Source organism: Drosophila eugracilis, unplaced genomic scaffold (genome assembly GCF_018153835.1).
Source record: "Drosophila eugracilis isolate 14026-0451.02 unplaced genomic scaffold, ASM1815383v1 contig_75, whole genome shotgun sequence".
NCBI lineage: Eukaryota > Metazoa > Arthropoda > Insecta > Diptera > Drosophilidae > Drosophila > Drosophila eugracilis.
In genome coordinates, this window is record NW_024573645.1 from 1,206,500 (window position 1) to 1,220,968 (window position 14,469).

At 43.5% G+C, this 14,469-nt stretch overlaps 1 protein-coding gene across 1 annotated transcript in view; it reads left to right on the forward strand.

Annotated features, from left to right (window-relative positions):
- LOC108105255 overlaps window positions 1-14,469 on the forward strand; it is a 41,382-nt gene that overhangs the window by 10,129 nt on the left and 16,784 nt on the right. Inside the window, 6 exon segments of the mRNA XM_017211734.2 lie at window positions 22-147; window positions 208-561; window positions 685-1,294; window positions 11,300-12,276; window positions 13,340-13,559; window positions 13,708-14,013. Of these exon segments, the coding sequence (XP_017067223.2) occupies window positions 22-147; window positions 208-561; window positions 685-1,294; window positions 11,300-12,276; window positions 13,340-13,559; window positions 13,708-14,013 (2,593 nt within the window).

Genomic DNA, 14,469 nt, shown 5'->3' on the forward strand with positions numbered 1-14,469 from the left:
AATATCCCTTTTACATTCCAGGTGATTTGGGTGTGTATACTGTGCCGCAAGAAACAGGAGCTGCTGTCCAAGACTGGCCAATGGATCAACAAGACGGCGGCCCAACAAGACGGTTTCATCCGACGCATCGAGCCGGATGGGAGCAGCGTGAGTAGATCTATTTACTCTGGCCTTGACCAGCAGATCAAGGTTTATTACATCCGACAGGACATTTCGCAGCACCCCATCGTGGATCCACATGACACCACAGACAAGCGGCCCAAGTTGGAACGGACACGCAGTGCTGCAGAGAAGGAGAATCTGCCGATGCAGCGGGCGGGCAGTATGCTGAGGCGTCAGTACTCGCAGCAGGAGCAGCCCACGAACCGACGGCTCTCGGCCTCTGATAGTGGAATGGATCCCATGATGAGTCCCGGCCAGCAAATGCAGCACCACCAGCAGCAGCAGCGCTCCAGGATGCAGCCAATGAATCCACAGCAGGCGCAGCAGGGATACAGTATGCAGCAGCAGCAACAGAGATCCGGTGGTGCCTATCCTGACGATGATCCGCGATACTATCAGGTGAGTACTTCTAAAGAATCCTTATGGAAAGAAAATAAGAGGTTTTTGGAACCGAATTAGTTCATTAGTCAACGTATTAACCTGTTGTTGCAAGATAGTTAATCGCTTTTTGAATCTTTGCAGGGTGAACTGGATGGCCTGATGAGGCAGCATCCCCATCTGGCTCATCCTAGCCAGGTGCAGCCGCAACATCCTCCTCAGTCGCAGTCGCATTCGCAGCACCAGCAACAGCAGCATCAGCAGCAATCTCAGCACCAGCAACACCAACAACAACAGCAGCAGCAACATCTTATGCCGCAGCAGCATCGCCCGTCACCGCAGCAACATCCTCAGCAGCAGCAACAGCAACATTCGCAGCAATTTGCAGGCAGGCAACAGCAGGTGCAGCAATCCTACCAAGCGCAGATACACCAACAGCCGCAACATCAGCAGATGCAACAGCACCAGCAACATGGCCAACAAATGTCGCAGATGGGTGGCTATCAGAAGGCGCCACCTTTGACCCGCAACCTGACCATCAGCGGTGGCCATGCCATGGACTCCAGTGCCTACAGCCAGCAGCAACAGCAGCAGCAGCAGCGACGAGCTCTGGCAGGGTCGCAGTATGCTTCACAGCAGCAGAGATCCTTCAGCAGTTCCGAGGAGGAGTTCCAGCAACAATTGCTGGCCGCCCAGGCCCAAGCAGCAGGATCTGGAGGAGTGGCCACGGTGACCGCTGGATCGGATTATGACGGTGAGTTGAGACGTTTTGTCCAATTTCGTGCATCCAGCTCTCTACCCTTCTCTCTATCTCTGCTCTATCTCCCACCGAGCTTGCCTCAGTGATCCTCCTCTGTCTCACTCTCCTTTGATCCCTACCTCCCCCCGTCTATCTCTATCGCTTCCATATTTTCTGCTCTGAATGTCTCCCCATGGCAATGCCCCGAAATCCAAATCCAATTTAAATTTTCCTAAATATAATTCACTATCTCTCTCTAAATGTAAACTCTCTTTGACTCGCTCGCTCTACAAAACCAACTTCTATATCCAATCAATCTTTCAAAAAAAAAAAAGCAAACTTTCGAAAACGTAGCACTCTCTTGTCTTACATTGGTGCGTTGTCTTTTTCTTTAACTCCATTTTGATATTCAATATTTGATGTTTTTCCAAAAAAAAAATCAAACTTTAACTTCTGTTTCGCCTCACATTTCTGTGTTTATCGTTTATCCGGTGTATATGTATATATGTATTTAATTTTCAATGTCTACTAAACTCATCCCTTTTAAGTTAACTCTAAGCTTAATTTAAGGCCTTAAGTTCGATTTAAGCTGGATAAGGAAACCCCTAAATTTGCGCTTTGCTCAAAAATGAAAGTTTAAGCTGCTAAACTGGAAAAGTTTTTGGCAAACATTTCTTACCCGCAAAAGGAAAAACGCAACTTGCATGCCGGGGGTTATAAAAATAGAGAGCGCACTCACCCACAACACGCCCACTCAGGCACACAAACACACACACACACCCATACACATGGCCCTCACACACACGTGCAGTTCGTGGGAAAAGCAAGGAAAATGGATGGAAACTGAGGGCACACGAAAAAGCGAAAGGCGAATGGCGAGGAATGTTTTGTAGCGGAAACATTTCGATGCGCTTATCTCGGGGGCACTTGACTCGGCGCTCGACAACAGCCAGCGAATGGAAAAGGAAAATCTGAAAAGGGTGGCGGGAAAGCGTGGTCAGGGGGGGGCAGGCTTTCGGCTCGAGTAAAGCGCAGAAGAAGGTGCCGCGGAAGCGGCGAAAATAAAAATAAATTGTTTACAGAGAGAAAGGCCAAAAGAGCCACCACCGAGACAAGTGCGCACTCCTGGACGCTGCACACTTTCACTTTGCCGTATTCTTGTTGTTGTTGCTGTTGTTGTTGTTGTACCGCGCTGGCCGTTAAATGCAATCAGCATAAATTATATGCCAGTGCTAGGAAGGCAGGAAGGTTGCACACAGCTGACCCGAAAACACATTTTCCAAACAGGGAAACCCAAAGGCAGTGGCGAAAAAAAAGGGGCAAAACGAAGGCAGCTTTTCCTTTTTGGCAGCCACCACAAAACATCAAGAAGTTGGCCAAGCAGCTGCACTTGCCTTATGATGGTGGGAGGCAAAGTGGGCGTAGTGGCATTTCCTTTAGGGGGTGAAGCAATGGGTTGTGCCTGGGCCTGAGCTTCCTTCTGCTCTTCATGTTTTGAGAGATGCCGGGCGACGTTGTCAAGTGCGATGCTGGCAAATTTATTATCCTAATTAGAAAGTTTCTTGTTGGCACTTGCTGCAGTTCTGCCACCCTTAAATCCCGCCCTCTTCACCCCCGTCGGCAGGCGACAGTTTGGCATGCACTCAGAAAAATAGCCATCAGAAATCAATCACCAAATTGTTGCTTATTGACTAAAATTTGGATCCAATAAGCATCATTTTGATCTTCACTTATTAATCCTAATCCAGGGCTAGATTTCTTTCTATAATCTTAAAGAGTTTTCTCCTGAAAAGTCCTAGAATTTTGCGCTGGCTTATTTTCTTTAAGTGAGTGTTTCGGTGGTAGTGCAACATGCGGCGCTTGGTGATTTAAATTTTTTATTGCTGCACATTAGCGCGCAAGTTTCTGGCAAGCATGTTGCACTTACACCATCCTTACACCAGCCCCGCCCACACAACTCCTTCTGTCATTTTCAATTTCCCAACAAACTAGCATATAATAATTATTGATTTCAACTTTGGCCTGAGGCTTACAGTAAATTTGAGTGTGTGTTTGTGTGTGTGAGTGCTCGTGAGCCACAGAGTGTGGCATAAAATTAGGCGCACAAAAGTTACAGAACCACCCACCCACCTGATCTGGCGTGCAACCACATTGATAACCAGGTGGGGCAAAACTTATGTCTGCCTTCCATAAATTAAATGCCAAAATGCAGAAAAGTGATAAAAGAAATCGAAATCGAAACCGAAACCGAAGCAAGTGAAAGTCTCTAGGGGAAAATGGGAAACGTGGGTGGATGGCAAGCTGGTTGGATGCCATGTGGATTCTATTTGATAGTGCAACTGCACTCCGAATTCACCAAAGTTCTGCCACCAAAAACTCACCAATCTGTGTTGTTGCCAGTTCACAATAATCACAGTGTACCGCCAGACGTCATGCGTTGGAATTTCCCGTCCAAAGACTAGCTTGGAAAATTCCCACACACCATCGTGCTTCAGCTAGACGCATGCGCTGCACTTTTCCCCTCCGTTTACGTCGATCCCCTTGTTGTGGTTCTTACATCCACTTCCACTGACGGTGGGTGGTCAAGTGGGTGGGCGAGGCAGATGAGCAGCTGATGTTGGCGTGAAGCGCGCGTAAACTCACACAAATTTTTAACTTAACCCACGATTGAGAAAAGTAAAATTATTTTGACTGAATTTTTTGGCTACTATAAAAGGGAATTCCATTAAATTTCTGAGATTATTATGCAAAAAAATAATTTTGTTTTAGGATTTTTAAACTAGTTTAAACTAGTTTAGTAAGAAAAGATAATCTCCTCTTACTGGTATCTTTTTAGGAGAACTAAATTTTCCAGTTGGAAATAGTTTATAAACCAGTATTTATTAATTAATAACTTATCAAAAAATTCCATAATATTTTACAATTTTTTTAATATTCAAAAGGACTTCTAACTTGGTAGAAAGTCTTAACAACAGAATTTCTACCTCTTTAATTTCTATTTTAGGCAAGTTAATTCCTCTAAATTCCTGAACTCTTTTTTATAACTACCTCAATCTGCGTCACATTAGCCACTAACAGCTCTTGGTGTCTCCTGCTTTTTGTTGCAATTCGAGTGGAGTCCTCTTCCCAGTTTGGGTTTCCCTTTGCAGCGACGTCATTTCATTCACTGCCTTTTTCGATTCGGGGGTTTTTGTGCAGCGTCATGGTCCTTACTACAGCCAGCAACAACAACGAATGCACATGCACTTGCAGTGGCAGTGGCAGTGTCAGTAATCCGTCCGCTTTAGTTCCTGGCTTTTCCGCATCCAGCACGCGCAGGAGCACCACCCATTGACCCACCGCCTGCTTTGCTGGAAGGCAAAGACAAACACGTTGACTTTGCCAGAGATTCGCCTTGAAGGTGGCAAACACAAACAGCAACATACTCGTACACAAGCACAGAAACACGCACACACATACAAAGAAAAACCCGCTGACCCTAAAGTGGGCGGCGGGTTATGGGAGGTAGCTAGATAGGTAGAAAGTGGGCGATGGTCGGTGGGTGGCAGCAGCTGTCAATGTTATCGCTGCTGGCTGCTGCGTCGACTGTGGCAGAGGCAGTGGCAGCGGTGTTGGCCACGCGCTTAACTTTATTTTTAGTTCGGCACTGGAAGTGCCATGGAAATGTGGTAGCAGCAACAACAACCACACTGGTTCGCTGGTTCGCCGTGTAACATTGTTATTGGAAACGTTGTAGGCTCCAACAGAAACAACAACAACAGCCACCGAGAGACAGAGAGAGAGAGGGAGAGAGAAAGAAAGAGCGAGTAGGCGCAAGGGAAAGCGAATGGCAGCGTAAAGCGAAAATTCCATTGAGATTTTTTATGAAATCGAAACGAAATTAGTTTTCGATGAACTTTAAAGGCGAGTAAACAGCCGCAGCGGTCCTGCTCGCAAAATTCGCACGTGTGTCAAAAAAAAAAAAAAGAAAAAATATATATATATATTCTACTATCCATAATATAAGCAAAATTACGTTTGCTGGAAAATCGGAAAATCCCCGCTAACGAAATTCGAGAGTGAAAAGCGCAAAGGGCCCCCCGAGTGAGTGAAATCGAAAGCGAAGCGGGCGGAAAACGAAAGCCAAACTCTGTGAAATGTGAATGTCGAGTTAAAAATAACCTTGGTGGGAAATTGTACAATCCCAAAAAGAAAGAAAAACAGGAATAGAAGGAGCCTCGAGGAAGAGCCTGACATGTGGCTGTCGCGCAAAGAAAGCAGAGAAAGTGAAGACATAGCGGCGTCAGTTAAACAATGAAAAAAAAGCATAATGTACTTAATTGGCCATGAAGCATAAATAATTGAGATCTTGGCATTGAGCAGCAGCAGCAGCAGCCAAGGCTAATTGGCCTACAGCCGGAGTTAAACAAGCACACTAAGAAAACACAAATATCTACAAAAAAACAGTGTGAAAATTAAATTGAAAATACAACAAACAAAGTGAAAGTGTTTAGTATACAAAAAAAAAAAGGTAACCACGACCTTGAAATCCACTGCTTTAAATCTGCCTAATTGAGCGAAAGCGTACCCAACAACCAAGGCGAAAAAGAAAACAAATTTGCTCTCGAATCAGTCAATCGACTAACAATACACTGCGCAAATTGTGGCGCCCAACGGACGCTTTTGCATATGGCCAACCACCCGAGCCACTCAACCACTCACTGAGCCACCGAAGCACCCAGCCAGCCAACCACCCAATCCACCTACGACCCCGAACCCAAGGCACTCGCTTGGAGGGCCTAAAAACCCACCCACTAACCCATCCACCCACTCACATAGCCTCTTGGAAAAAAAAAAAAAGCGGAGGCAGCACCAACTTAATATTATTGTTTTATTTTCTTTTTTTTTTTTTGCCATTTTGCTGTTGGTTAGCAGGTAGAAGGAAAACGCTCGATTTGTTTACTGTACTGCCACGCAATCTCTGTGTGTGGGTGGTTGGGTGGTGCTCCTTGGTGCCACCTGAGTCTCAGTGTATATACGAATATGTGTCTGTGTGTGTGCTTCTGGGGTGGTTGGCTAACATGCCCAGCAATTTGTACCACAAATTAGGCAACGGCCTAAAACAGAATTCCACAACAACAGGAAACAAATGAGGAAATCGAGAAACTAAAAATAAAACCTAACCCTTCGCAAATTACAAATATATGGAAAAATAACTTCAAAACAAAATACCCCAAAAAATAAAAACAAACAAAATAAAATTTTGAAAAATTCAATAAAACAAAAGCTGACTTTTGAGGTGAGTGTCAGTTGCAGTTAGTGAAGCTTCTCTTGAATTGCACCCACAACAGCTACAACAACCACAAACAAGAATCAAAAACAACAAACAACAACAACTGCCACACACATTCACATCAACAAACAACATCCAAGCCACAAAAATAAAAATGCTTAGACAGCCAAAAAGTTGAATATTTAAATGCAAAATGCAAATAGATTAGCACTCAGTATACAGAAATGCTTATAGCTTACCAAAAAAAAAGTCTGACAAATGCCAAAAAAAAAATGGAAATCCAGCCAAAAAAACAATCAGTTACAACAGCAACTTAGAACAGCCAAAACAACAACTACAAAGCAGCATAAACTACAACAAATGCAGTTGAATTTATCGAAGAATAATGCAGAATAGTCACTTTTGGTTGCGAGCCAAGAACTTAGTTTCCCTTGGCTAGGTTTTAATCAAAGTAAAGTATGAATTTGTAATTGAAGGCTTAATTTTCCATTCCGTTTATTCAATTGGAATGCAGAAAAGCTTAACTTTTCTTAATAAAAATATTAGAGCTTTAGTTGCATTCGTTTTGGTTGATTCGTTTATGAAAAAAGATTTTATATGCAAGTCCTTTTTACATTTTTAGTGACCAGCAAATATGCCATCTTTTTTGAATAGCTAACTTAACAAAAAATGGGAAATACAAATTGATTTTGACTTTAGAAATGCTCACAATATGTCAAAAGAACTTTAAATTTCAATAATTAAATCATAATTATTTAAACAAATAAAATAGATTTAATTGATTATAGGCAGGTGACTCCAACCACGCACACTCATTGAAATTCCATATCACTAAGCCAAACTAAAATGCGCTTTATATATAGAGAGCTCTCTCGGTGTGTGTTAGTTACACGTTACAGCTTCGGTGTTCGCCGCAAAATGTGAATGTGTGTGCATTGTCAGCCCAATATCCAGCACCTAACCAAAAATCCCGCCCAAAACTATGCAACAAATTTGTGAAATGAATTACATTTTCGATTAAACACACGCATAAAATCAATAGGGCGGTGAAGAAGGGGGAGTTTGAAAACTAAAATGGCAACCGCAACATCAACGCGAAATGTGTCGCATATGGGCGACCAGGCTGTGAATAAGTAAATATAGACCGCACTCCTGCGTGGGTGATGGTATATGTATATACAGTATATGTGTGTGTCTATGTGTGTGTCTGTGTCACAGGATATATGAAACGGGTGTTTGGCTATTTTAAAATGCGACCAACTGAGGATCTTTGGGGAATGGGGACTGAATTTAATTAAATCGTTGACCAACACCAGTTGACGTTGATGTTGCCTTTGTTTGTTGCTTTTTGTTGTTGTTTGTTTGCATGTGCAACTGTGCGTATGAGTGACATTAATGCGAACATTGAGGCTGGCCCACGCAGAAAGTGCGTGCTAGTGTGTGCGAGTGTTTGTTTGTTTGCTGGTTTGTCCTGGTGCGTGTGTTTGTGCCCGTTTGCGGCCATTTGTGTGCTATTTATGCGCCTGCGTGTGTCTGTGTGTGTGTGTGTGTGTGTGTGTGTATGTTTTGGAGCGTTGGTTTAAAAATAGCACAAGCTACGGCTGCTTTCTCCCATTTCTCCCCTCTCCTGCCGCTGATGATGATGATGATGATGATTTTAGTGTCCTTTTGCCAGCCCAACGCCCATTACACCTACTCCTCCGAACCTAACCGAAACCCCCATATCCCCTGGCCCATTTCAACCGCCTGTCAGCCAAACTGGCTTGAATTTATGGCCAAAAATATAAAACAGGAAGCACATACACGCACACACACACACACATACGGACATACACATGAATGTAAAATTTGTTTGATTTTTCGTTTTCTTTGTTTGTTGCACAATGCGATGATTGTGCGCAGCCTTTCCACAACAACAACAACAACAACAACAGCAACACGAACAACAATAAGAAAGGTCGCCAAGGGACAGAAATGACCGTGTTTTTGTGTACATTATTGATTTTTGCTTTCTTTTCTTGGTCTTTTGCGCCTTTCACTTGCCCCCTTTTGTGGGCCCTACCCTTGGACCACCCCCTTAAAGCAGATTGTGCGTGTGGTTTCTCAAATAATTTACTTTACTTTTGCTTTGTTTTACTTTCGTGCCTCTTCTTTTGTTTACATTGTTATCGTTTTGGTCTTGCTGTTTTTATGTAATTTTTTTTTATTCTTTACTTTTTTTATTTTTATTTCACTTGTTTTTGTTTTGTTTGCCGTCGCTAGTTGTTGGCATTGTTGTTGTTGTTGTTGTTGCTGTTGGCCATTATGCGCACAATAAACGTTTTGTATCGTGACCAAAGTCAAATGAAAGTATGCCAGGGGTATGGCCCACAAAAATGCAAAAGTATGGGTGATACTATGCCTATGTGTGTGTGTGTGTGTGTGTGTCGGAAAAACTAGTTCTTTTTCGCACCCAAGGCGATTGTCTGAGTGAGTGTTGGCATGCTGGTGCCTGTGTATGTGAGTGTGCATTTGTTTTAAAGAAAATGGTTGAAAATGCGTTTGCAACAACTTTTATTGCCTACTTTCAAGGGCAGATACTAGGCAGCAATTTTATATCGAGTACAAATGTATCAGTAATGTAAGTTTGAAAGCTTTTAGCTGCTTGTAAGCACTCAAAACCATCAGATCTAAGTAAAATATACATTAGGCTTAGCACAGTAATTAGAAACATAAATATTAATTTAAGTTTATTATATATTAAATGTATATTTGTTGGAATCCCTCAGAGATTGATGATAACCCCTAAGCTAAGGTAGTAAGCTAGTTAAAAGTTAGTCTAACTCACATTTACCACTCGAACTCACCTTTGAAATATTGTTTTCATATATTTTTCTCCACTCTTTCTCTCTCTCTGTGGTCTACCCTGAAAATGAAACTCCAACCAACTTGCCCGCCACAATAAACCATTATGCCAAAAACCTTACCAAAAATATACCCAATGAATAACTTAAATGAAAACCAAAAAAAAAACAAAAATAAACATCGAATAGCAGGTAATTTTGGCGGCGTTCAAGGTGTCCAAACCGTACTCTCGCCCGGCGATCTACAGATTCATGCAAATGTAAGCGAAAAGAATTAAATCAAGGCCCAAAGGCATTTAATGCGAATTAATAATTTGAATGTGTGTGTCTCTTCGATGTTATGTTTTTCCATTATGAGTTTCTACCTACACATGTCACAAGCGAAAGCAAGGAATGTGCGATTTTCTTAGTTGTTAACTTTGTTTCCTTTGTTCCGAGCACTATCGTCCCCTCACACACACACACACACCTTCCCCCAAAAAACACTCTCCTCCACTTTCTAACCAAACCTAGATATTTTTTGGATAATAGCCATTAAGCTGGATCTGGTTCGCATCTCTTTTGCTTCAGATTCTCTGCTCTCGAGATCATCACGTGATTTCCTATACAACCACTCCACCTGAAAAAAACACACAATAATCTCTAATTCTTTCTATTTTTCTGGCTGTGAACACATGTTATCGTTACTTGACGATATTTTTAAGAAAACACTTTGTATCCTTATGTATTTGTTACTTTCTGCCTTTTTTATGTACTTTCTACGTTTATTAACCCTACCTGTAAATGTGAACTAAAACAAAAAGAAATTTTGACAAAACAAGAAATCTTGGTGAATAATTTGCATGGATATCGTAACGCTGTTTCCCGTTTCCTCCTTACTTCAACCAGAATTCACACTGCCTAACACACAGCCCAAAAACAAAAAAAAACATTCAGAACAGTCAACAGTTTACACTGTCCAACCACGGTGGGTCACCCAAGCCCATCGAGTTTCCAATCTTCCCTTCGCAGTCTTAGCTTGTAACTTAATGCTCTTGCAACTTTTAGCCACAACAGATAAGTATCTCAATGCCTTGTATTTCTTCGAATCCCCATGAAAACCAGGCACTTAACCCATGAGTCATAAATACTTTCCCGGTCCTGGCACTTTTAGACCCAGCAGTCGCGGGCACTCGTAGCTCTAGTCGTAGGTCTACTTATGATACTCTACTCGTACTACCCATACTTAGCTTACTCATGCAGTTCTGGTCAAAACTATAGTACTGTCGCGGCATTTTCGAAAATTTTATATAATTTGTTTGAATTCAAATCTTTAGCTCAGGCTCATCCTCATTTAGCTATAAGAATTTGTTGTTCAAAATATCTCGGTGCCATAAAAAATTATTAAAAATATATTTAATATTTATTTTTATTCATCTTCAGAAAAGGCACATTCAAAATTTTTAAAACTAGAAACCTTTAAATCGAAATATAGAATACATATTTAGAATCGTGCACTTTTCTATCTTTTATCTTAAAATTTTATTCGAAACTTTGACTTTATCCTTTATGAAATTTTCGAAAAACCAAGACGGTTACTTCAATTGCCACAAGAACTCAAACTCACAGGGCTGGATCAGATTTGATCCCGAAAAAACTAAGTCTTATATCATACGTATTTATTTGCTTTGAACTTTTGCTTTCTCGACCGATCGATTACCATTATGATTGTGTGCATTTGTTGAAACATCTGAAAAGGACAACAAACTATGGCAGGCAAGCGGCGCAGTCCTCCCAAAAGAATCACCCAAGAAACCCCCCTGAAACCCCTTTGAACCCCCCTGAAACCAACCCCCAATACCCCGCAGAGCAACCCCCGTAGTAGCGTTTATAGCCACACCCAATCAACATCTACCACCCCTACAGGCGGGCGCCTCCAGGTTCGCACCTCTCTGGATCCTTGGCGCCAGCAGCGAAGCCTCAACGAGCGGGACCTGCTCAGCAGCGGCGGCGGTGCCGTCGGTGGTGCTGACTTTCGCCACCTGTCACACGCCACCCAACGGCTGTACGCCTCCGCCGATCAGCGGGATCGCTACGAGCTGCAGCTGCAGCATCGCGAGCGCCTGGAGCAGTATCCGCTGACACGTACCGCTCGTTTGGACGTCCAGCAGCGCAACTCGCTGAACCGCAGCAACCACGAGCGGCAGTTTTCCGGCGGTGGAATTGCCGGGGGATCAGCAGGATTAGGAGCGGGTGGTGGTGGTGCTGCTGGCGCCTACCGACGTGCCCCGCCCTTGGCAGCCGCCGGCGGCGGTGGCAGCAGCAGCAGCAGCACCACTAGCAGCAGCTACTATCCACAGTCGAAGCCGCAGATTGTGATTGGTCCCGGAACGGGTTACGATCGGGGATCGGGGACATTATCCATGGCATCTGCAGCGGCAGCGGAGGCCCAAGGTCAGGCGACGCGCGGTAGTCAGCGCGGTGGTCTGCTGGGTGCCACACGAGGTGGCGGTGGCAGCAGTTCCGTTAGTTCCACGGAGGCAGCCTATTGGGATGAGCCAGCTGGCTCTGGTTCCTCCTCATCGGCGGCCCAAGATTCGAGGCGTTTTACTGAACGCAGAATAAAGAAGACGGTGCGTTTTGATGCCCATGATGAAGAGGCCTCCATATTGGCAGCCAGTTCACTGCCACCGGTCACAGGAATTCTGCCCTCCACGGCTGTGGATGTGGGTGCAGCCACAATACTGAGCAGTGGAAAGAGTCTTGAGGCCGGCGGAGCTGACTGGTCGCGTTGGGAGGCCGAAAGGCAGGGCAGTCAGGACTCGGCCACCAAGGATTCGGGCATCGATACCAGCAGCACGTTCACCAGCAGCGAGGACTCGAATCGAGGAGATGGGCCCAAGGTACACACGCACACACATCGCTGCGAGAAAATGATGAAAGATGAAAAACCAAGATGGGCAAGAATGCATTGTGTCTGTGTAGAGTCCTCTCTCTCTCTCTCTCTTTGTCTCTTTCTAACCCTCTGGACCCCACTATCCGTTTGTCTGTGTGGAGAATAACCCAATGAAAATCCCCTACCAACTTTCTCTGTTTGTTGTTCTTGTCATGTCCAAAAAATCAAACCAACCAACCATAACAACCCAGACCATAATCAAGCAATGATATCGTTTTTGGTTATCACTCCCAGCTCGCAAACTAATCTCCAGCTATTAAGACAAACATCTTGAAAATTTCAGCATACAACCTCACTCCTATATATTATATATATAAAAGGAAACCCTGAGATATTCTAACCCCACAATGAACTAATCTTGCATGTCCAAATTATACGATTTTTCCCAAAAACCTCTAAATGTTGTTCTCGCATGAAGCTCCACCCACTTTCAACCCCCTATTAGCACGCCCTGCATGACCTCTTAATGTCGTTAGTCCTCACTGTTTTTTAGCATTCAAAAAGTTATTCCAATCCCTAACTCAACTTGAGGCAACTCTTGAAACGTGTGTGTTCTCAAAAACAAGTAGGAAAACCAATGAAACAACTATGTATCTATATCTATGCGCTATGCCAACTATCAGTGATTGAGTAGAACATGTTTCTAGCTTGTAAGAACAACAACAAACCAAAACCAAAACATGAATGTGAAAAAGTGTACAAACTGTTACTTTCTATTGTTCATACAAATGTTTTTCGTTCGAAAACTCTAATTGTAAGTTTAACCTACGGTTAAGTTCTATGTCTAAGGCCTGTGAGCGGTGCTAAGAAAAAAGCTAACTAAAAACAATTCTACTTCCCGCATACGATGGCTCCCCACCGACACCACATCCAACAACCAAAAAAATCTATGCACGATCATCCGCAATCCGAACTGTAAACTGTTAACCACCACCAAAATCCCACCAATCACCAAACCAATTACCATCCCACACCCACAATGTTGTGTAAATCGATCGATGCATATATAGAATCCGGTGAATTGGCAAACATCCGCGGACAATACTCGCCTGATCGGGCACATGATATTGCGTAAATACTATGATGGGGAGGATATATTAGGCTTAAAGGTCAACGGTGGTCAGCCCCTTGGAACGGGTGGATCGATAGCGGGAGGAGGTCCATGCGGGGCCATTGTGGAGAAGGTGAAACGCGGATCGGTGGCCGATCTCGAAGGAAGGATTCGACCAGGTAAAGTGCATCCCCATGCATCCATCACTAGCCACCACATCTCACTCTTACTTTTCTCTCTTTCTCTCTTTTTCTATCTGTCTGTGATCAAACATCCAATCAACCAAACTCCATTAATCCACTGATCATCCATCGCTCGACGGAGCAGGCGACGAGATCCTCGAGTGGAATGGCCGCGGGCTGCACAACAAAAGTGCCGACGAGGTGTACGACATCATCGACGAGAGTCGCCTGGACGCCCAGGTGGAACTGATTGTGAGCCGACCGATCGGCAGCGGAGGTGGCAGTGGCGGGAGCAGCAGCAACGTCAGTCCCATCAGCGGTGCCTCCGGCGGATCTGCCAACAGTGCACCCGTTCGCCGCTCTTCGGCCAATTTCCCGCATAGCGGGCTGGCCAGCAGCATGGCTGGCAGTGCGGTGGTCAGCAGCGGTGGACGATATCTGCAACGAAAAGGTACTATATTTAGGTTGTTAGGCTAGAGGTTGTGTCTGTATGTGAAAGAGTATGTCTATGAGTGACTGGTATGAGTGATTTGCACTTTGCAGAAGATTTTTTGGGACTACTAGCATCAAACACAAAGGTCATTCTCAACGAAAAGTTATCATTTTAATTCAAAAACTTCATTTGTTGTACGAATTTGTATAAATATAATAGAAATTTGATCACTTTAGTTGGAAGTCAAAACATATTTTATAGCAAATTCAAATAATAGGAAAAGGGATTCTTTAGGGATTCATGTTTTCCAGCAGATCATAGAGCTTGAAAACTAAAAGAAGTTCAATAAAATTTACGATTTATAAAGATTTCCTTATTATAAAGTAATATTGATCTAAACTTAAATGAAATATTTAAACTATAATAATAAACAGTACTGCGAACACACTTAGGAGAAGAAATTAAAGATCAAAG